The sequence below is a fragment of the Rhinopithecus bieti genome, unplaced genomic scaffold (genome assembly GCF_001698545.2).
Source record: "Rhinopithecus bieti isolate Rb0 unplaced genomic scaffold, ASM169854v2 scaffold_9876, whole genome shotgun sequence".
Lineage (NCBI taxonomy): Eukaryota > Metazoa > Chordata > Mammalia > Primates > Cercopithecidae > Rhinopithecus > Rhinopithecus bieti.
Genome location: NW_016806295.1, coordinates 687065 through 709377, shown reverse-complemented (window position 1 = coordinate 709377; position 22313 = coordinate 687065). Strand labels below are relative to the sequence as shown.

At 42.2% G+C, this 22313-nt stretch overlaps 1 protein-coding gene across 1 annotated transcript in view; it reads left to right on the top strand.

The window, feature by feature from the left end:
- OTUD7A (OTU deubiquitinase 7A) overlaps nucleotides 1–22313 on the top strand; it is a 185362-nt gene that overhangs the window by 98626 nt on the left and 64423 nt on the right. The window contains exon 4 of the mRNA XM_017875400.1: nucleotides 12948–13127. Within this exon, the coding sequence (XP_017730889.1) occupies nucleotides 12948–13127 (180 nt within the window). The remainder of the gene's footprint in view (nucleotides 1–12947; nucleotides 13128–22313) is intronic.

Sequence of the window (22313 nt, the reverse complement as noted above, 5' to 3'; positions counted from 1 at the left end):
AAAAAAAAAAAAAAAAAAAAAAAAAGAATCTAAGAATCTGGAGGTTGCAAGTGAGAAGGATTTTCAGACCACTACTTAGAGGCTTGCGCCCCAGCTGGAAGGGTGGGAGTGAAGGGCAGGGAAGCCACAGATAGAAACACGTGACTGAAAGGTCAAGCTCAATCCCGGGGATGCCGGTGGGGACGCTCTGTGCTGTCACAGCCTACTGCCCCAGAGCACCGAAGCAGCTCACCCACACAGGCTCTCCTGGGCGCAGCATGACTCACAGGCAGAGCCACTGTCACCATCTGGGCTGCTGAGGATGGGATTCCCCGGAGCTGGGCCAGAAGTAGTCTGTTTCTGCTCACAGCTAACCTTGGTGTTCGAAGACTTCCCCTGCTGCCTTCCAAGCCTCACATGAATGTTTCTCGTTTGAGAACCTGGAGCTTGTCTGGAAAGCAGTTCTGGGAAGTGCCATTCCAGGCTGTTCCCAAATTATGCAGAGGAGAATGAAGGGAGGGGAGAGGTTGAGCACAGGCTCTCTGGCACCATCCACCCCTTTTGTCAAATCCTCATCCATCCGTATCCTTTGACCCGTATCTAACCAGCAAGCAACAGCGGTAACATCGCGCCCTGCTGATTCTCCTCTTCTTGACACCACTGGAAATGTGCACGCTTCTCACCAACGAGGGGAGGCACAACGTCCGATAAGTCACCAAACCCATCTTGAGTTTTGTTCATTCGCCATCTAGATCTCTCACAACCCGTTTCTGATAAACTATAGCTTAGAGACTGAATTGAGAACTTCATTTCTCCTCATCGATAGGTCTTATGGCGTATGACAAGGAAGGGAGAGGGCGCACAGGATTTCTGTACTCCAATAGATAAATCACCAAACCAGAGAGAAATAGGCAGACCATCATGATCTTGAACACTGCACCTTGCAGACTCTGGCCGACATGTCTGTGACCGTTTTCCACTGTGACAAAGATATGGTTTGGAGTAGGAGCTTATGTTGAAAAGGGAAGCAGAGCATAAAAGTTTGGAAAATTTGCAGTCTGATAATGCAGTAGAAAAGAAAAACCCATTATCTGGGGAGAAATTCAAGCCAGCTGCAGAAATTTCTATAAGTAACGAGGAGTCAAATTTTAATCGCCAAGACGAGGGGGGAAAATGTCTCCAGGCATGTCAGAGGTCTTCACAGTAGCCCCTCCCATCACAGCAGGCCTGGAGGCCTAAGAGAAAAAAATGGTTTTAAGGGCCAGGCCCAGGGTCTTGCTGCTCTGTGCAGTCTCAAATCCAAGCCATGGCTAAAAAGGGCCAATGAAGAGCTCAGGCCACTGCTTCAGAGGGTGCAAGTCCCAAGCCGTGGCAACTTCCACATGGTGTTAAGCCTGCAGGTGCATAGAAGTCAAGAAGTGAGGTTTGGGAACCTCCACCTAGAATTCAGAGGATGTATGGAAATGCATGGGTGTCCAGGCAAAAGTTTACTGCAGGGGCAGAGCCCTCGTGGAGAACCTCTGCTAGTGCAGTGCGGAAGGGAAATGTGGGATGGGAGCCCCCACACAGAGTCCCTACTGGGGCCCTGCCCAGTGGAGCTGTGAAAAGAGGGCCACCATCCTCCAGACCCCAGAATGATAGATCCACCAACAGCTTGCACTGTGCACCTGGAAAAGCTGCAGACACTCAGTGCCAGCCTGTGAAAGCAACTAGCAGGAGGGCTGTACCCTGCAAAGCCACAGGGTGGAGCTGCCCAAGACCACCTCTTGCATCAGCGTGACCTGGATGTGAGACATGGAGTCAAAGGAGATCATGTTGGAGCTTTAAGATTTGACTGACCTGCTAGATTTTGAACTTGCATGGGGCCTGTAGCCCCTTTCTTTTGGCCAAGTATTTACCCATTGCATGTACCCCCATTGTATCTAGGAAGTAACTAACTTGCTATTGATTTTACAGGCTCATAGGTGGAAGGGACTTGCCTTGTTTTGAGACTTTGGACTGTGGACTTTTGAGTTAATGCTAAAATGAGTTAAGACTTTAGGGAACTGTTGGGAAGGGATGATAGTTTTTGAAATGTGAGGATATGAGATTTGGGAGGGGCCAGGGCGGAATGATATGGTTTGGCTGTGTCCTCACCCAAATCTCACCTTGAATTGTAATAATCCCCACGTGTTAAGGGCAGAGTCAGGTAGAGATAGTTGAATCATGGGTACAGTTTCCCCCATACTGTTCTCATGGTAGTAAATAAGTCTCACAAGATCTGATGGTTATATAAATGTGAGTTCTCCTGTACAAGCTCTTGCCTGCCACCATGTAAGACATGACTTTACCCCTCATTCACCTTCTACCTTGATTGTCAGGCCTCCCTAGCCATGTGTAACTGTGAATCAGTTAAACCTCTTTCCTTTATAAATTAGCCTTGGGTATGTCTTTACTGGCAGCATGAGACAAGACTAATACAGGTGTCCTCCTAACGTTCATTTTGCCCCAGTATTGTGCAAATGCAAATGCAGTCTCTGCTATGCAACCAGAGTAATTTTTCTTAAATGCAAATACTTTATTTTCTAGATTAAAAATCTCATCAAGTTTCACTCCTATTGAAAACACCTCAGTGGCTCATCTTTGCCTTTGAGGTCAAATCTAAACCCCACTGTACAATTCCTGCAGGGCATCTCTCTCCTGACATCTCATCTTCCCTACTATCCTGCTACCATCATCCTAAGCAGACCTCTCCTCCTGCTGCTGTCCACTTCATCCACACTTAATGACCTCAGTACCTTGAATGTGCTTGCCCATTCTACTTCCAGGTTTATCCAGATGCAACTTTCTGTCCAGTAACACCCCTCTCCCTGCTCACCCTCCTGGCTTCTTTGCCAAGACAACTTTTATGCTTCTTTTTGATCTCAGACAAAAAATGACACTTCCCCCAGGGAGCCCCTTGGATCCCAAATGATGGTGGTTCTTTCCTAGATATCCTGGTGGAATCTATACTTCTACCTAGCACATAGTTCCCCCTGCCATTGTTTGTTCTCCTGTATTTTTCCCTACATTATTTAGGAATGCGTTGGGCTCCAAGTAATGGAAAACTCACAAAACAGTGGATTATGTGGTACAGATACATACACATGCACTCACACACATACTATATATAGTGTGTATGAGTACACATATATACTATATGTAGAGAGAGTATATATGTATTGAAACTGTGGATTAGGGGAGCTATTATATGTGTGTGCATGTGTGCATGTGTATACATGTGCATATATACATATATACATACACACAGGCACATACATACAATAGCCCTCCTTATGCACGGTTTCACTTTTAAAGGCTTCAGTTTTACCTACAGTCAACCACGATCTGAAAATATTAAATGGAAAATTCCAGAAATCATAAGTTTTAAATCATGCACCATTCTAAGTAGCATGATGAAATCTCACCCTGATGTGAATCATTCCTTTGTCCAGTGGGTTCAGGCTGTACATGTCACCCACCCATTCATCACTAAGTGGCCATCTCAGTTATCAGATCAGCTATCCTGGCATCACAGTACCTGTGTTCAAGTAACCCTTCTTTTACTTAATAGTGGCCCCAAAGTACAAGAATAGTGATACTGGCATTTTGGATAAGACAAAAAGAAGCCATAATGTGTTTCATTTAGGTGAAAAGGTGAACTTTCCTGACTTAAAGAAAAAAATATTTTTTATTACAGTATTTGTTGCAATATACTGCACCTGCACTGTGAGCCTGCTGCTTTTTCTGCCCAATCCCCTGACAGACTTCCTGCCTCACGTTTTTTCCTCAGATTTTTCCAGGACCTGACCTTCTTCAGATATAAACCCCCTGTAGGTTTCTATGAGTTGCCAACATTTTCCCAAGGTGACAACTGTCTTTTAACATTTTGTGTGTATTTGATTCTCTTTGGGGCTTTTCATTGTCAACGAAAAGAGTCAAACTCTGTAAAATATTTGGAGAGACATTTGGAGCCAAATATGAGTGACCATGGCCAAGGACACAGGCCTCAGGAGATCCTAATAACATGTGCCCAAGGTGGTTGGGGCACAGCTTGGTTTTATACATCTTAGGGAGACAGGAGACATCAGTCAAATACATTTAAGATGTACATTGGGGCCAGGCATAGTAGCTCATGGCTGTAATCCCAGTGCTTTGGGAGGCCAAGGCAGCGGATCACCTGAGGTGAGGAGTTTGAGACCAGCCTGGCCAACATGGGGAAACCCTGCCTCTACTAAAAATACAAAAATTAGCTGGGCATGGTGGCAAGAGCCTGTAGTCCCAGCTACTTGGGTGGCTGAGGCAGGAGAATTGCTTGAACCTGGGAGGCAGAGGTTGCAGTGAGCCGAAAGTGCACCACTGCACGCCAGCCTGGGTGACAAAGTGAGACTTTGTCTCAAAAAAAAAAAAAAAAAGAAAGAAAGAAAGAAAAAGGACATTGTTTGGTCTGGAAAGGTGAAACAGTGCAAAGTGGGGGCTTCCAGATTATAGGTAGATTTAAAATTTTTCTAATTGGCAGTTGGTTGAAAGAGTTATCGATAGAAAGGAATGTCTGGGTTGTGATAAAGAGGTTGTTGAGACCAAAGTTTTATTATGCAGATGAAGCCTTCAGGTGGCAGGCTTCAGAGAGAATAGATTTTAAATGTTTCTTATCAGACTTAAGTCCAATTAGATGTTAAATGCTGGGTGTTAAATGTGGGTGTTAAATGCTGGTCAGCTTTTAAATGCTAGATGTTAAACATGGATGTTTAAATGTTAAATGCTGGATGTTAAATGCTGGTTGGCTTTTCCTGCATTCCAAAAAGGAGGAGGGCATAATGAGGCCTGTCTGACCCCTACTTCCCACCCTGGCCTTCACCAGTCTTTCCGGTTAAATTTTAGGGTGCCCTGGCCCAGGAGGGAGCCTATTTAGATGGTTGTCGGGGGGCCTTCGAATTTTATTTTTGGTTTACACCATTATGTTCCATTGTTGAGTCTGATCACAAACCAGTCATTGAGGCGGTAGAGTTCCTGCCAGTGTCTCAGAGTGCTCCTTCCTCCTCTTTGTACTTACTTTTCAGAGTTTCTCTGGTTATTCTTGCTTATTTTTTTATGTGAATTTAAAATCAGCTTGTCTGATTCCAAGGAAGGAAAACAAAAGCTGCTTCTGTTTTTTGTTTTGTTTTGTTTTTACAGGAATCAAATCATATGTGTAAGTTAGAGGAATAAATTACAACATTAAGTCTCCTAAACTAGGAACATAGTATTGTTGATGGAAAAAACAAATTCTGTAAAATATTTTAAAAGGTTTATTCTGAGCCAGTATGAATGACCATGACGTGGGGAATAGTCTGAAGAGGTCCTGAGAACAAGTGCCCAAGGTGATGAGGTTACAGTTTTGTTTTATACATTTTAGGGAGACAGAAGTTACAAGCAGAGACATGGATCCATACATGTAAGGTATACATTGGTTCGGCCTTAAAAGGTGGAACATCTCAAAGATGCTTAGAAAGGCAAGGAGTGGGGATGGTCACAGGTCATAGGTGGATTCAGAGAGATTTTCCAATTGGCAGTTGGTTGAAAGAGTTAAGCTTTGCCTAAAGATTTGAAGTCAGTAGAAAGAAATGCTTGAGTTAAGATAAAGGGATTGTGGAAGCCAACATTCTTGTTATGTAGAGGCAGCCTCCAGCTAGCAGCCTTCAGAGAGAATACATCGTAAATGTCTCTTTTCAGACCTTGCAATGTGTCAGACTCTTGGTTAATCTTTCCTGCAACCAGGAAAGTGCTAACTGCGTTAATGGAGATTCTCTACAGATGCAAATTTCTCCCACAAAGATAGCTTTGCAGAGCCATTTTAAAATATGTCAAAGAAATATATTTTGGAGTAAAATATATTTGATTTCATTCAGGGTCTATTATCTGTCATGTGATGCTGTCCCAGAGTCAGGTTGGAATTTGGTATCTCATTGCCACACAGTCTGTTTGGTCAGTCTTAGGATCTGTACTTTAACATTAATGCTGGTCAGTTGTGTCCAGGAATTCAGTTTTTCAGGTGTCTCTGGGGTCCCCTGGGCCCAGAGCGGGTTCATTTGGTTAGTTGGTGGGGATTAGGATTTTCAGTGTATGGTATGCACAGTTTAACTTGTATGCTCTTGAGGAATATTACAAGTTTTCCACATTTATGTTGTTGTTGACAAAAAGATTCAAGCTCTGTAAGACATTTGAAGAGATTTATTCTGAGCCAAATATGAGTGACCAGTGATTCATGACATAGCCCTCAGGAGATCCTGAGCACATGTGCCCAAGGTGGTCAGGGCACAGTGTGGTTTTATACACTTTAGGGAGACATGAGGCATCAATCAATATGTGTAAGGGGTACATTTGTTTGGTCTGGGAAGGTGGGACAACTTGAAGTGGGAGCTTCCAGGTCATGGGTAGATAAGAATCAAAAGTTTGCTTTCTTTTGGGTCTTTGATCAGCCTTTCACTAAATACGCAATTTACATGAGAGAGGCAGGTAGAGGAATAGTCACTTATGCTTTAGTCTGACTCAGTAAATCTGAATTTTTACATAAACAATAGGGCAGAGGAAGCAACCAGATACGCATTTGTCTTAGGTGAGCAGAGAGATGACTTAAGTATCTCTAAGATGACTTAGAACTCTAAGACAGAACTTAAGAGTTCTGCCTGTCCTTTGTCCCATACCGGTGGAGATAAGCTATCAATTTATATTGCCAGGGTAAAATGCAACAGAACTGTTTTAGGGCTCTGAGGCCCTAAAGGAAGATCTTGAAGCCCATAAGGAATTTCCTTGTGAGCAAATTGTGAGGGAGGTATGTAGTGTTTTTTATCTTTGTAGCTCTCTTATTTAGAAATAAAATGGGAGGCAGGTTTGCCTGACACCCTTTGGCTTAGTGATTTTGGGGTCTTGAGTTTTATTTTCCTTTCATGTTGTGTATATTTCTTTTAAATATATCCCTCACTACTTTATCATTTTAGTTGCAATTGTGTATGGAATATTCTTCCATTATGTCTTCTAACATCTTTTTCTTCACAGTTAAAGGCTATTTATTTATGTGTGTTAATTTTACATCCAGTGTATTAAGCACTAATGCTCTTCACAGACTATATCCAGCTCTCTGACTCCCGCTTGTGGGCACGTGGGAGGATGTAGTTCCTGGGCCCAATGTTTGGATGGGAGCCTGTGGCTAGTTCTTGCCATGGATTGTAGCAGGTGAGATATCACCTCTGGACTAGAATGTTTGATTGTTGATGGGAGATGCTCCTGGCTTTTTATCCTTATTCCACAGTCATAGGCATAGAGTGGCTGCTCTATGAGCCTGAATCCTGGAATGACAAGGTATGTCACAGAGCTCAGTCAACCCATGGTGGATGTATGGAACAAGTAAAAAGTAAACCTGTGTTGTAATAACCTCTAGGATTTGGAGGCTGTTTGTTACCATGTTGTAGTCACTCCTGCTATTTATGGTGCGCTCTAGGTCATTGTGTATGTCAGTGTGCTGATCTTAGCGCTTCATGGTAGTTTCCGCCGTATAAAGTTTCTGCCTTCTAATTTACTATGCAGATATTCATACCTCTTATATCTTCTGTTTCCTTATGTACTTTGGATTTGTTTTAATCAGGTGTGCAGATATGGAAATTATTATTATAAAGGAAGAAGCTTGTTCCTCACAATTCCCTGGAAGCAGGGTGCATGACACAACACACAGAGCCACATGCGGAAGCCCTGTTTCTTTATTTCTGTTCTATGTTGGCTACTTGACTTATTTTTCGTTTTTATCATTCTTACTATGCTACCTGTAGTGTGTTTTCTCTTTTCTCCCTTATACTTTAACTTCATTTCTAAAACAATTTGACTCCTTTTTGCCCCTGAGTTTAATCTGTTTCTGTTTCATAGTCAGGAGGCAGAGGGAGCAGGAGAAAAACCAGAGCAAGAGCCTTTATTGCAGTTTCCATGGGAAGGATTGGGCAGGGCACGGCAAGCAGGCTAAGCTGGTTGAGGGTTGGCTCGTCTGAATAATTCCAGCAGGCCCAAGGTGGAGGGGCCGTTCTGAGTTATCTGGTACCTGGCCCTGGGCTGATTAGAGGAGGGGAATATCGGCCTGGAAGTGTAGGAAAGGCTGTGGTTGAGGAGTCTGGGCTTTGGATTAATGGGTTTGTATATGAAAGGCAGGCTTGCAGAAGAGTAGTTTGTTATCTCTAGGAATTTGCTAGCCCAAGGAGGTGCAGCCTCTCCCAGGTCACAAAGGCCCCACGATGTCAAAGCGTCGTAAAATACAAAGAATAAAAAACACGATTAATACACTTCATTGCCAATTGAACTCTTTTGCCTTGTAAGGCGGTTTTCCTCATCTTACTTAATGCTTTTTGGCCTGAATTCTACCTTGTTTGATACAAGATCATAACCTCAGTTTTGTTGTTACTGTTGTTTTGTCTTTGTCTTGTATACCTGATAAACTACTCTCTATCTGTTTTAGTTGTGACCTTTCTAAATCACTTTGCTCTAGGTGTGTCTCTTATGTACAGCAAATGATTCATCTTTCTTTTTAGAGATAATGTAAAAATCCTTTTCTTTAAATAGTTGTGTGAAGCCTACTTAAATGTATTGCTATGACAGATATGGTTGGTTTTAGTTCTGTCATAGTTTCTCTTTTTCTGTATAAATATTTTAAATGTCTTTCACTACGCTATCTTAGCTTTTTATTTTAGAATATCTTGCCTGATATTTAAAAAATTACGTTAATGGTTACTTTTTTAACCACTGGTATAACAACTATAACTACTTATAATTATGTTTATAACTAGTGGTTACGTAAGTTTGCCTTTATGTAATATCCTCTATCCCTTTTTCTTTAGACAATATCAGTTTATTCCCTATATGCCTCAATAAAACAAGCTTCTATCTTCTTCCTTCATTCTCCCCTCTCTCTTCTACCATCTAATGTAACCAGCAGTATATCTTTTGTCTGTTCTTATTATTTGCCCTTCTACTAGTAAATATGCTTGCGTGTACATATTTGACCTGTCAACTGTAGTTTTTTTTGTGTTTTTGTTGTTGTTGTTATTTTTGAGGCAGTTTCACTCTGTCGCCCAGGCTGGAGTGCAGTGGTGCAATCTTAGCTCACTGCAACCTCGACCTCCCAGGTTCAAGCAAGTCTTGTGCGTCAGCCTTCTGAGCAGCTGGGACTACAGGCGTGTCCCACCATGCCCAGGTAATTTTCGTATTTTTAGTAGAGACAGGGTTTCGCCATGTTGGCCAGGCTAGTCTCAAACTCCTGGCCTCAAGTGATCTGCCCACTTTGGCCTCCCAAAAGTATGCAATACTGCACCTGGCCTGACCCGTCAACTGTAAACATTATCTTTGCAGTCTCATGTATAACAGCTGAGGCATTGCAAATTTATTCTGCTTTCTAAATTCGACCATTTTTGTTGATTATGTCATTTTCATTTTGATACAATATTGATATTCTTCATCACTTGTATCTCTACCTTTGCTTTTCCTTAGATGTGCAGTTAAGAAAACTTACTGCTGCCTGACTGCTCCTTTGCCAAACTCTTATTCATCTCTTGATTGGCTGGAGTTCATCCTCTAGTAGTTTTCTCAAAAAATGTCCATTTGAGAAATGTTTTCTGAACTATTCATGTTTTAAATGGTTTGTCTACAGCCTTTATACAGAAAAGAGTAGACTGGATGTACATAAAACCTTCTTAGCTCATATTGCTTTCTTTCCTTAAGTATCTTGTAGATATGGCCCTATTGTCTTTTGTCATTGAATGTTCCTGCCAAGAAGTATATTGCCAACCTGATTTTCTTTCTTTTTTGCTTACATATTTAAAAAATTATCTTTATCTTTAAAAGAGGATAATTTTTAAAGGATATATGTTGGCATTGACTATACTAGAACAGTTTCCTTATACAGTATGACCTTTAAATATGTAAAACAAATATTTCAAAAGTTTGTTTTTTTAATTAAAATCTTTAAATTCTTTTTTTTCCTTTTCCATTATTTTAGATTTCTTATTTGGGGCTCCAATTATGAGTATGTTGGATTTTTTTTTTACGTACTGTATATCTAACATTTTTCTTTAACCCTGTGTTTCTTTATTTCTGTTTTGTCTACTTATTTTTCATATTTATCATTCATTCTTGCTCTGCAATCTGTAGTCTGTTTTCTCTTTTCTCCCTTATAGTTTAACTTCATTCCTAAAACAATTTGACTCCTTTTCCCCCTGAGTTTAGTCAGTTTCTGTTTCACCTCCTCTTGTGAGTTCATGTATATCTGATTTATAGTTTTTCTTCAGAGCTATGATAGTTTTGTACTAAGTTAAAGCAGCTCATCCCTCTCTGAGTGCCAAAATACATATGTTAAATTTAACTTGAAATCCACTGCCTCTTAAGACAATGAAAAAAAAAATCAAATGATTTAGAAGTTTAAGGCGTAAACATTTTCAGCAGTAAACTGTACTAGAGGTTGTAGTTCTTACCATGAAACCTGTGCCTGCTAGTAATCCAATAACTTGCTGTTTGGTGATAATCAGAAATTGAGGCATTCTGAAAGAAAAACTTCACAGGCAACTTCCTCAGTCTTTGAATTCTTTTGGTTAAGGTCTTCTTCCATACAGTTATACTGTCTTGCTGCTTGGAGGAACTATTCCAGGAAGAAGGAACAGAGTAAGCAAATACAGAAAGATAGGACATCAGGAACATATTTTGAAGATCTGCAGGAGAAAAGGAATATTTTGAGCTGCGTGTATTGCTATCCAAAATAAATTAGAATTCTGAGCATATAGAATTAGATGAGGAGAATAGAAACTGGATAGTCAGCTAATATCTGCCATAGTCAAGATATTTGGCTTTAAAACTTAGGATGTAAGTTGTAACTAGAATTAAGCTTATTCTCATAGAGATGGACTTAATCTTCAAAGGAGAATATAAATTAAGAGTAAAGAAGAGCAAGAAGAAAAATTAGGGGAATCCATGTGTTTTAAGGGCAGGAAGAGGCAAAGGAACCAGTGAAGGGATCGTAGAGCATCCCAGGGTGCAGGAGAAGAGGAAGTATGAAAATATCCATGTTAGAATTAGGCCTCTAGTGCCCTCCATGGATTTTACGGCCGCGGTGTGTTTGGGACATGGCGTTAGTAACAGTCGAATGAGAACCTCACAGAGTATAGGTAAATCTGTGCAGAAGAGAGTAGAACCCAGCAGTTGAATGCATTAGCAAGGTGGGGATGGAGAGTGGGGATCCGGGTGAAAAGGGTAAACTCTGGTTATGAAGGGTCATGGTAGGTGGGCAACGTAGAGAAGGAGGTGTGTCAGCAACCAGGAGCCGTGATGCCCAAAGCTGGGTCAGGTTCAAGGGAACGATAACGTCAAAAGCTAAGGTTTGCATCAAGGCAGATCTGTATTTGAATCTCAGCTCCATCACTTACTCACTGGCTTTTAACTCTGAGTGCTAGAAGTTAAACATAAAACAAAAACCTATAATTAATGAGAATAATGGTAACTACCATCTATTAAGCACTTTCCATAAAGGAAGAACTTTACAAACACTATCTCCTTTTCTCATTTAACCCTCATAAGAGTTCTCATTAGATGGATTGTGTTATCCTAGTTGTACAGGAAGGAATGCAAGGCCTTAGGTGATGAAATGATATATTCACCACCAGAGAATTAGTTAGAAGGTGGAACCAGGGCTCAAAACCAGGTTCTAGAACCTGTGTTCTTGACTATTCTTCTGGGTTGCATTCCTTCCCGGAAGTGAGTATCCCGGCATCAGGGACATGTATCCTGTGGCTGCCCCACTCTTCCAGCCTCAGGCTTCACCATGGGCCTCTGCGCCTTTCCTTCTCATCCTTACTTGATGTGACATCTGTTGGGGTTCCCAGTAACTTAAAATGGAAAAGATGAGAGGGGAGCTTATTTTATTTTATTTTATTTTTGCTCCTTAAAATTAAGGCTAACTTTTAATTCTTTAATTTCTTTTAAAATTTTTTTAATTTTAATTTTATGGATACATAATAGTTGTACCTATTGACGGGGCCGATGTGATATTTTGATATAAGCATATAGTGTGTAGTGATCAAATCTGGCTAATCAGGATATCCATCAACTCAAACATGCATCATTTCTTTGTGTTGGGAACATTCCAAATCTACGCTTCTGGTTATGTTGAAATATACAATATTGTTGACTATAGTTGCCCAGTCGTGCTATAGGACGATGCCTAACTGAATCAGATGCAGTGTGTGACACTCCTTCCTGCTGTTACAAGTCCACCGACTCTCAGAGTCGGGAATCAGAGTGCCCATGCTGCCTCCAACTCCCCAGTGTAGCTGCGCCTAGTGCTATGAAGTGCTAGTCCGGCACCCCGTGTCGGGGTGGGAGCCCTGGTGTGTACCCACGCAGGGCACACCTGTGCAGCCTGGCATCGCACCCGGTGCAGGGCTTGAGCTTGGAAGCCTATCTCCTACCAACACTCACTAACAAGAGAATCCCTCCCAAGCTTCTGCTTCTCTCATAGTAAGCTTAAAAAGTAAAACTCTGAGCAAAAGCCCAAAGAAACATTGAGAATTATTTCAATTCATGTTTCTTTAATTGACGCTTTGTTCCCCTCAGAGAGTAAGCTCTACAACTTGATTTTCACAGGCGGATGTGATAATCAGGAGTGCAATGTTTAGGGGTGTGTGTGTGTGTGTGTGTGTGTGTTTAAACCTAAAGGCTCTGAGACTGTGTATAGTCACATATTTTAGATGGACGTCACTTATGGGTATGAAATTCTACTTTTAGAGTCATGCAGAGGGCCATTTTCCCCTTTGAAAAATGAGAACTACTGGTAGAAAATTCATTAGTTTATGTCCTCATGGGAAACCCTTCTTGTCACGGTTCTTCTCTATGATGAGACCATTATTCATGCATTCGTATTGTCACCTCTTGTCACTTCTTGTCCACAGGCAAAAACTGGGACCTGACAGCCGCTCTGAGCGACTATGAGCAGCTCCGCCAGGTGCACACAGCCAATCTGCCGCATGTGTTCAACGAAGGGAGGGGTCCCAAGCAGCCAGAGCGAGAGCCACAGCCCGGGCACAAGGTGGAGCGGCCCTGCCTGCAGAGGCAGGACGACATTGCCCAAGGTACCGCTGAGGGACTGAGCCTGGGCACAGCTGCCCAGGCCAGTGCACCGCAGCTCGCAGGTGGGTTGGGTGGTACAAAGAATGGTGGGGTCATCACCTCCCAGGTGCAGACAAATTGGACTCTCAGTGCCTTCTTCCTCACACTATGCCGAAATGTCCTTTGTTGCTTCTATCCATGGCTCCAGCCTCTACCTCAGAAAAGCAGAAAAATGAGTCTGATTTTCTAGGACCCCAAAAGCCCAATAAGTGAGTAAAAGCCAGCATTCCTCCTGGAGTCCTGGTTTTTTCAGACCAAACATCTCTAGTTCTTTTACTTATTTCCAAAGTAACAGTCTCCACGTCTGTTCAGCGCCACGTTTCTTGCCCCATGCGCTCCATCTTTTTTCTCTATCCTTTTTCTTCATTATGAAAGTAAGACATGCTTATTATAATAAAGGAAACAATACTGAGATATATGAGGAACACTTAAGAACATTCTCCTGCACACCTCCCAGATCTCATCAGTGTAATGACGACTGATAACATCCTGGTGGTCTCCTCCTGCCCCTCTTGCTATCTTGTTCAAAATCAGACACATCAGAGTCAAATGCACCGCACACTGCAAAGTGCTTGTTTCACTGAGCAGGAGATGATGAACATAATCTCTTAATAGCTACATTTTACTCTATAATGTGTTAATTTTTAGATCGCTGCTGTATTCCTGGTGATTCTGTTTTTGCTTGGGTTTTTGTCGTTGTTATTATTTGTTAATTGCCACTGCAAGCAATGCTGAAAGAAACATCTTTATACCTGTAATCTTACATACTGGTGCTTTTGTTTCTATAGGTTTGCATTCCCAGAATGGATTTGCTGTGCCAACACATGTGTGTTTCTAGCTGAATAATTTTAGGACTTCTTTCCTAACATATTTCTACTCACCATGTGTGAAAGCGAGTGTTTCCCTTCATTCTTGCCAGCACTGGATATTACAATGTATGGTGTGTTTGGCCATTCTTGCACTGCTATAAAGAAATACCTAAAGTTGGGTAATTTATTTTAAAAAGAGGATTTATTGGCTCATGGTTCTTCAGGCTTTACAGGAAGTATGGTACTGGCATCTGCTCAGCTTCTGGGGAGGCCTCAGGAAGCTTACAATCATGCAGAAGGCAAAGGGAACAGACACTTCACATGGCCAGAGTAGGAGCAAGAGAGAGTGAGTTGGAAGGCAGAGGTGCTGCATACTTTTAAATGATCAGATCTCATGTGAACTCAGAGTGAGAGCTCACTTATCACCAAGAGGATGGCCCAAGCAATTCATGAAGGATCTCCCCCCACCCATGATCCAAACACCTCACACTAGGCCTCACCTCCAAGATGGCGGATTACATTTCAATATGAGATTTGGGTGGTGACAAATATCCAGACTATATCATTCCACTCCTGGGCCCTCACAAATCTCATGTCCTTCTCATTGCAAAATACAAGCATGCCTTCCCAGCAGTCCCCCAAAGTCTTGACTTGTTCCAGCATTAACTCAAAAGTCCAAACTCTCGTCTGAGTCAAGGCAAGTCCCTTCCACCTGTGAGCCTGTAAAATCAAAAACAAGTTATTCACTCCCAAGATACAATGGGGTCTAGACATTGGGTAAACATTCACATTCCAAAAGGGAGACATTGGCCAAAAGAAAGGGGCTCCAGGCCCCACACAGGTTCAAAACCCAGCAGAACAATCATTAAACCTTAAAGCTCCAAAATAATCTCCTTTGACTCCGTATCTCACATCCAAGGCACACCAGTGCAAGAGGTGGACTCCCAAGACCTTGGGCAGCTCTGCCCCTGTGGCTTTCCAGAGTTCAGCCCCCACTGCTGCTCTCTGCTTGCAGCTTTTCCAGGTGCAGGGTGCAAGCCACCGGTAGATCTACCATTCTGGAGTCTGGAAGGTGGTGGCCCCCTTCTCACGGCTCTACTAGGCAGTGCCCCCATGAGGACTCTGTGTAGGGTCTTCCGCCTCACGTTTCCCCTTGGCACTGCCCTAGTGAGGTTGTCTGTGAGGGCTGTGCCCCTGCTGCAGACTTCTACCTGGACACCCAGGCTTTTCCATACATCCTCTGAAATCTAGGCAGAGGTTGCCAAACCTCATTCGCTCTTGCATTCTACATGTCTACAGGTTTTTAACACCATGTGAAAGTCACCAAGGCTTATGGCTTACACCCTCTGAAGCAGCAGCCCGAACTGTATCTGGGACCTTTTGAGCCAAGGCTGGAGCTGGAGCAGCCAGGATGTAGGGAGCAGTGTCCCAAAGCTGCACAAGGTAGCAGGGCCCTGGGCCTGGCCCCTGAAACCATTCTTTCCAACTAGGCCTCTAGGCCTTTGATGAGAGGGGCTGCTGTGAAGGTCTCTGAAATGCCTTAGGGCCTTTTCTCCATTGTCTTGGGTATTAGCACTCACCTAACTCCCTTTTTATTATACAAATATCTCTAGCAAGTAGTTGCTCCTCAGCCTGCTCCAATTCTTCTGAAAAAGCTTTTTCTTTCTTTGCCACATGGCTAGGCTGCAAATTTTTCAAACATTTACATTCTGCTTCCCTTTTACATTCTGCTTCCCTTAAATATGAGTTCCAACTCATTTCTCTGCTCCAGCATCTGAATGCAGACTGTTAGAAGCAGCCATGCCACTTCTTGAATACTTTGCTGCTTATCAATTTCTTCTACCCCATACCCTAAATCATCAAGTTCAACCTTCCACAGATCCTTAGGGTATGAACAGAATGTAGCTGAGCTCTTTGCTTGTAGCAGGACGAGCAGGACGAGCCGCAGACAAAACTCCTCAGACACCAAGTTAAAGAAGGAAGGGGTTTATTTGGCTGGGGGCTTCGGCAAGACTCCCGTCTCAAGAGCTGAGCTCCCTGAGTGAGCAATTTCTATCCCTTTTAAGGGCTCACAACTCTAACAGGGTGTGCATGAGAGGGTTGTGATCAACTGAGCAAGCAGCGGGTACGTGACTGGGGGCTGCATGCACCGATAATTAGATTGGAACAAAACAGGACAGGGGTGTTCACAGTGCTTTTCTATACAACGTCTGTAATCTATAGATAACATCACCGATTAGTTCAGGGATCAGTCTCTAACTACCAGGCCCAGGGTGTGGTGCTGGGCTGTCTGCCTGTGGATTTCATTTCTGCCTTTTAGTTTTTACTTTTTCTTTCTTTGGAGGCAGAAATTGGCCATAAGACAACATGAGGGGTGGTCTCCTCCCTTATGCTAAGGCAAAACATGTGACATTTGCTCCAGTCCCCAATAATTTATTCATATCCATCTGAGACCTCCTCAGCCTTGACTCTGTTGTCCATTTCATTATCCATATTTTGGTCATAACCATTTAACCAACCCCTAAGAAGTTCCAAACTTTCCCTCACTTGCTGTCTTCTTCTGAACCCTCCAGACTTCCAGCCTCTGCCCATTACCCATTTCCTAAGTTGCTTTCACATTTTCAGGTACCCCTTGGTACTGATTTTCTATGTTAGTCCATTCTTGCATTGCTATAAAGAAATATCTGAGGCTGGGTGATTTATAAAGAGAAGAGGTTTATTTGGCTCATGGTTCTGCAGGCTTAAAGGAAGCATGGTGCTGGCATCTGCTCAGCTTCCGGGGAGACCTCAGGAAGCTTAAAATCATGGCAGAGGCCAAAGAGGGAACAGGCACTTTACATGGCCAGAGCTGGAGCAAGAGAGAGAGAGTGGTGGATGGGAGGTGCCACACACCTTTAAACAACCAGATTGCGTGTGAACTGAGCAAGAGCTCACTTATCACCAAGGGGATGGTCCAAGTCATTCATGAGGGGTCTGCTTCTAATCCAAACACCTCCTACCAGGCCGCCCCGCCAAGACTGGGGATCACATTTCAACTTGAGATTTGGAGACAAATATCCAAACTACATCAAATGTGTTTATGTTGTTTTTCTACTCTGAAGAGTGGAAAATGGTGTCTTGTTTACACTCTCATCTTGCCATTTGCTTGTTAGGCCATTGGATTTCCCTTTTGTAACTTGGCTGTTCATGTACGTTGTCCATTTTCTATTGATTAGTTTGCCTTTTCTTATCAATTTGTTGCTCTCTTTGTAATAAAGACTAAAACATATATTTCATGTGTGTGTGTGTGTGTGTGTGTGTGTGTGTGTGTTTCCCACTGTATCACTTGCCTTAGGACTTTCTTTTCAGAATGTTTTCCCATACACAATGTTTACAGTATCTTGCTCTCATGGCTGATGAGCTTTCTCTCTCACTTTGGAAGGTTTCTTGGACTATAGGACTATAGAGTTACTGAAATATATATTTTTTTTTTTTTTTTTTTTTTCTGAGATGGAGTCTTGGCTCTGTCCACCCAGGCTGGAGTGCAGTGGCACAATCATACGGCTCACTGCAAGCATCATGCCTGCGCAGGTTCACACACATATCTTCCTGCCTCAGCCTCCACAAGTGGCTGGGACTACCGGTGCCTGCCACCAAGCCCAGCTAATTTTTTTGTATTTTAGTAAGAGATGGAGGTTTTACATGTGTATAGCCAGGAATAGTCTTGAATCTCCTAGACCTTGTGAATCCGCCTGCCTCAGCCTCCAAAGTGCTGGGATTACAGTCATGAGCTACACCGCCCGCCTGAAAAATATATTACTTATATTTAATTTAAATTTTGATTTAAATTTTGTTCTTTGAGTCTTTTCATCAATTTGAAATTTTTATAATAGCAAATAATCTGGTTTTGCTTTCTTCTGGATTGAGAGTGAGTTATTCAAGTACATTTCCCCACTGAACTGAACTAAAATGGCAGCCTTGCCTTATATTAAATTCTTAACATACCTGGACCTATATCCATACTTTGTTCTGCCCACCCCACGGCTGCCACCCTGTTACACTGGACTCAGTGGTTTCACAGGGTATCACTCTCCGCTAAGCAAACCCTTCTATTGCTATGCTTTCCTTTTTTTTTTTTTTTTTTTTTTTTTTTTGCTGTTTTTGAATATTTATTTTGCCATCTAAACCTTAAAATTATAATTCTGAGTGGAATTGGAATAGATTTTATTTCATTTTAAAATAATTTGCATTTGTAATATTGTTCTTCTATCCAAGAACATTATGTATGCCTCTCCACATATTCAGATTCTGTTCAGATTTTAGGCATGGAAAAAAGAAACTCATTTTTTACTTATTTGTCTTTTATCCAGTGAGCTACATAAACTCTCTTATTAGTTCTAATAGTTTGTCCTAAGAGAATCACTTAGATATCTAAGTATACAGTAGTATCATCTGAAATAATTGTGTGTTCTTCTTCATATTTATACAATTAATTCAGTTTTTTATTTTATTGCATTAGGTAGACTCTCCTGAACTGTTGAGAATGAATGCTGTCTTTGTTTCTATTAGCTCAGCCCATCATTCAAGCTATATTTGAATCTATATCTTGGATTATTCTTGACTGTTTATTCTGTTGTTTAGAAAAGCCATAATTGAGTTAGAAATTTTAATACATATTATCTATGTCTTCTCTGAGTTTCATCCTTTCTGCTGTATTTGTTTTGATGCTATCTTGTTAGGTATATGTATATTCATAATTTTTTAGATTATCTTGCTCTAGTATGTTTTTTAACCAATATATAGGCTGTCTCTTTGTCAAGCCATTTGATATAATAGTTTTTATCTTGAAATCTGCTTTTGTTGATATTAAACAGCTACCCTGGCTTTCTATTGGTTCATATTTGCCAGAAATATCATTTTTTCTGCTGATATAATTTCAACTTTTCCTTATCCTTTCATGTTAAATGTGATTCTTGTAGACAACTTATTATTAGGTTTTATTTTATTATCCAATCCAAGAATCTCTGTCTTTTGAGTAGTTAATTCAGTCCATCCTTCTGTCCTATCTTCTCTATCTAATTGAATTTTTCTACTGGTTTGCAAGTTACACATTCTACTTTTACTCACATTGCAATTACTGCTATTCTACTAAAATCAATATTTTGGTTTTCTTCCTATTATTTTTAAAAACTTAACTATATTTTCCCCTGCAAAATACATCCTTTAATATGATTTTATGTTGTTCTGTCCTGCCTCTACTTGCTCTCAATCATATTTAGATACTTTTTGTTGCCTTTGCTTATTTAGATAACAATTAACTCCTTTATTCACATGTATTCATTTCTCTTTTGCAATAACAAAAAACAAAAAACTTCCTCAAAGACTACTTCCAAAAGAATTTTGCATGGTGAATCTTCTAAGGCCTTGAGTGCCTAAAAAGGTTTACATAGTATACTTATATTTTCATTTAGTAGATTAAAAACTCTAGATTGAAATTATTTTCTTTGAACACTTTCCACTCCTTCCTCCATCGTGTTCTTGCGGCTTGTTCCTCATGTCTTCTAAGAGATTCACTTGACCTGATGTTTTCACATCCCCATTTATTCTGCACATGAATGCATTATTAGTTTCATTAACATTTTTTTCATACCAAGTTAATTCTTTGTTATTATTATTATTATTATTTGCATTCTGATATTCTCTTTATCTCTTTGCACATATTTACTGGGCTCATTTTTTAATCTAGTCCTCCTGGCCAGTACTTTGTTGCCTTTCTTTAACAGTTTCCCTGGAAGCTCCTGGGGCGTGCGGTTATCATCCATCTTCACTTGTGCTGGAGCACAGGCTCTGGTGGGTGCTCCTCTGGATGAGAGGCGGGGAAGGGTCCTCAAGCTGGAGAGCCTTGGATGTTGTCATTTGGCTTCTAGAAGTTCCCCGCCTGTTCCCCTCCGCACAGCTGGATTATCTCCTGAGGGCTGCTCCCAGCTCCTCTCATCTAGAAAGTCCTTGTTTCCTGTAGGGACTGCCCCGCTCTGTTGTAACTGCCAAACTCCCTGGTATGTTAGGGGAGGAGGGAAGTGGTGCTCGTGGTGACTGGTGCCCCACCCAGCTGTGCTCCAGCACCACCTGACGTTCTCCAGCTGGCACAGGGTTGGGGCTGGGGGATAATAGGGAAGGCAGGCCATGCTGGAGCCATGCTGGAGAGAGGAAAAGCAGGACCAGACGCCCTACCCCAGGCCCTCTTCGTCGGCCTCACCCATTCCCACCTCCTGCCCCTGGGGATCTCCAGGTGGGTGTAAGGACAGGACACTGAGGCTGTGCACTGTCTTGCCCCTCTTGTTGATTATTCTTAAATTCGGTTTCATTTCTGCCATTAGACCTGACTCCAGAGGAACCACCTCTTCCAGTCATTGGCTCGGTCTTGTTCTCAGGGCCTTCCTGACTGTAGCACACGGTTAAGGCTCCTGGTATCTTTCATGCAGCAGCAGTCCAGACAGGTGACCACATGGCTGTTCCTGCTCTTTTGAGCTGGCAGCAAACAAGCCAACCCATTATCTTATCCTCCTGGTACAGGGGCTAGAAGGACCCTCCTGTCTGCTACCAGAGAGGTTGGCAGAATCAGGGCCTAGTAAGTGTAGCTGTTACATACTGTGATCTGACTTTTCTTAGATACCATTTAAGAAAAAAAAAATAGGACTCTATCCCAGCATAATCCTATTAATTGAAGCTTGCGAGCAATCATATCGATTCCTATTGAATTACAGAGTTTCCGAATTGAATTTATGTCTCCTTTAGTTGAGTTCTTCCTGAAACCATAGTGTGCTAAAACGCAAAATGGAACATTTCATATTCTAAATCAGGGGCCACAAAATGACCTGTCAGCCCAATCTGGCCTGTTTTTTAAGTAAAGTTTTATTGGAACTCCCCCACGCTCACTCATGTATGTGCAGTCTTCGGCAGCTTTAGTGCTGCAAAGACAGAGGTGAGTAGTTGAGACTGCATGGCTCACAAAGCCTGAAATATTTCTATCTCACCCTTTAGGAAAAGTTTTGTCCACTTGTTTTAAAATGTACCCAGGATCCGTTTTAATCAGGTATCATAAGACACGCAAGCACAGAAATTACTGTCATGAAGATGGAAACAGGAGGCCAAGGACAGCATGCAGGGCCACATTGGGAGGCACGGGTCGTGCGGTGGTAGGAGTGAGGGGAAGCACGGACCAAAGCCTTTGTGATGGTTTCTATGGGAAGGCAGAGCAGGGGGAGCAGCCCCTACCCCAGCTAGTGTGCATAACTGCAGCCAGCTCAGGGGCAAAGGGCCTGTCTCCGGCTGCCTGATACCTGGCCTGAAGTGCTTAGGGCAAAGGAATGTTGCCTCTTGGAGAGTAAGAGCCAGCTGGAGAGGGTGGTTGGGAGTGTAGATTCTGGATTGGCGGCTCTGCATAGGAGAGGCATGCTGCCGGGCAAGGCCTTTGCCATCTCTAACATCGGTTCACCTGGGAGGGGCAGCCTCTCCCCAGTCAGGGAGGTCCCAGGTGCCAGAGCAACAAAAACTAAGAAAATAAGGAAACGCAGGGCCAGGTGCAGTGGCTCATTCCTGTAATCCTCGCTGAGCCCAAGTGTTCGAGACCAGGCTGGGCAACACAGCAAGACCCCATCTCTGTAAAAATTAAAAATAAAAGGAAAATAAATGAAAAAAGAATTTATAGTCAATACATCTCCCCTTTGTCAGTGGCAGGGAAATTCTGCACATTCTTATACTATGTTCTGTTTTGTTTTTTAATCTTTCTGTGTTTTTCTGAGACATAACTTTGATCATGGTAATTCCTGTAAAACATTTTATTTATACATCCAAAAGCAGAATCACTGAGTTCACATTTAAAGAATCAGTATGTGAGTGTGTGTGTTTGTGACTCTGTGTGTGTGTGAGAGAGAGATGATACATGTGCATTCCTGGGGTGTCACAGGAAATGTTAGAATTAGGAGCATATATTTCTCATTATATGATCGTCAACACAATCTATTAATATTTTTAGTTCAAAAATACTTTTTTCGTTTAGACTCCAAATATTTCATGTTTAGAACTACAGAACAGCATCCTGTTGTCCTAGGAATCACCATGTTTCCAAGGCCCTTGAAGTGTCTCATGTCGGTGCTGATTGATGGGCCAGGAGGAGCATGGGTGCCCCTGACCAGCAGGTGCCCACTGTTGAGAACAACCTCGAGATTGTCTGTCCCACCGACTGCAGTGCATATAGCACCTCAATTCTCTAATGCCTGATGTCCCTCTCCATCAGGTCCCCAAAAATGGGGCAGTTCCTTCTTTCCCGGATGCAAAAAAGGTAGTATGTGGCAAGATGAG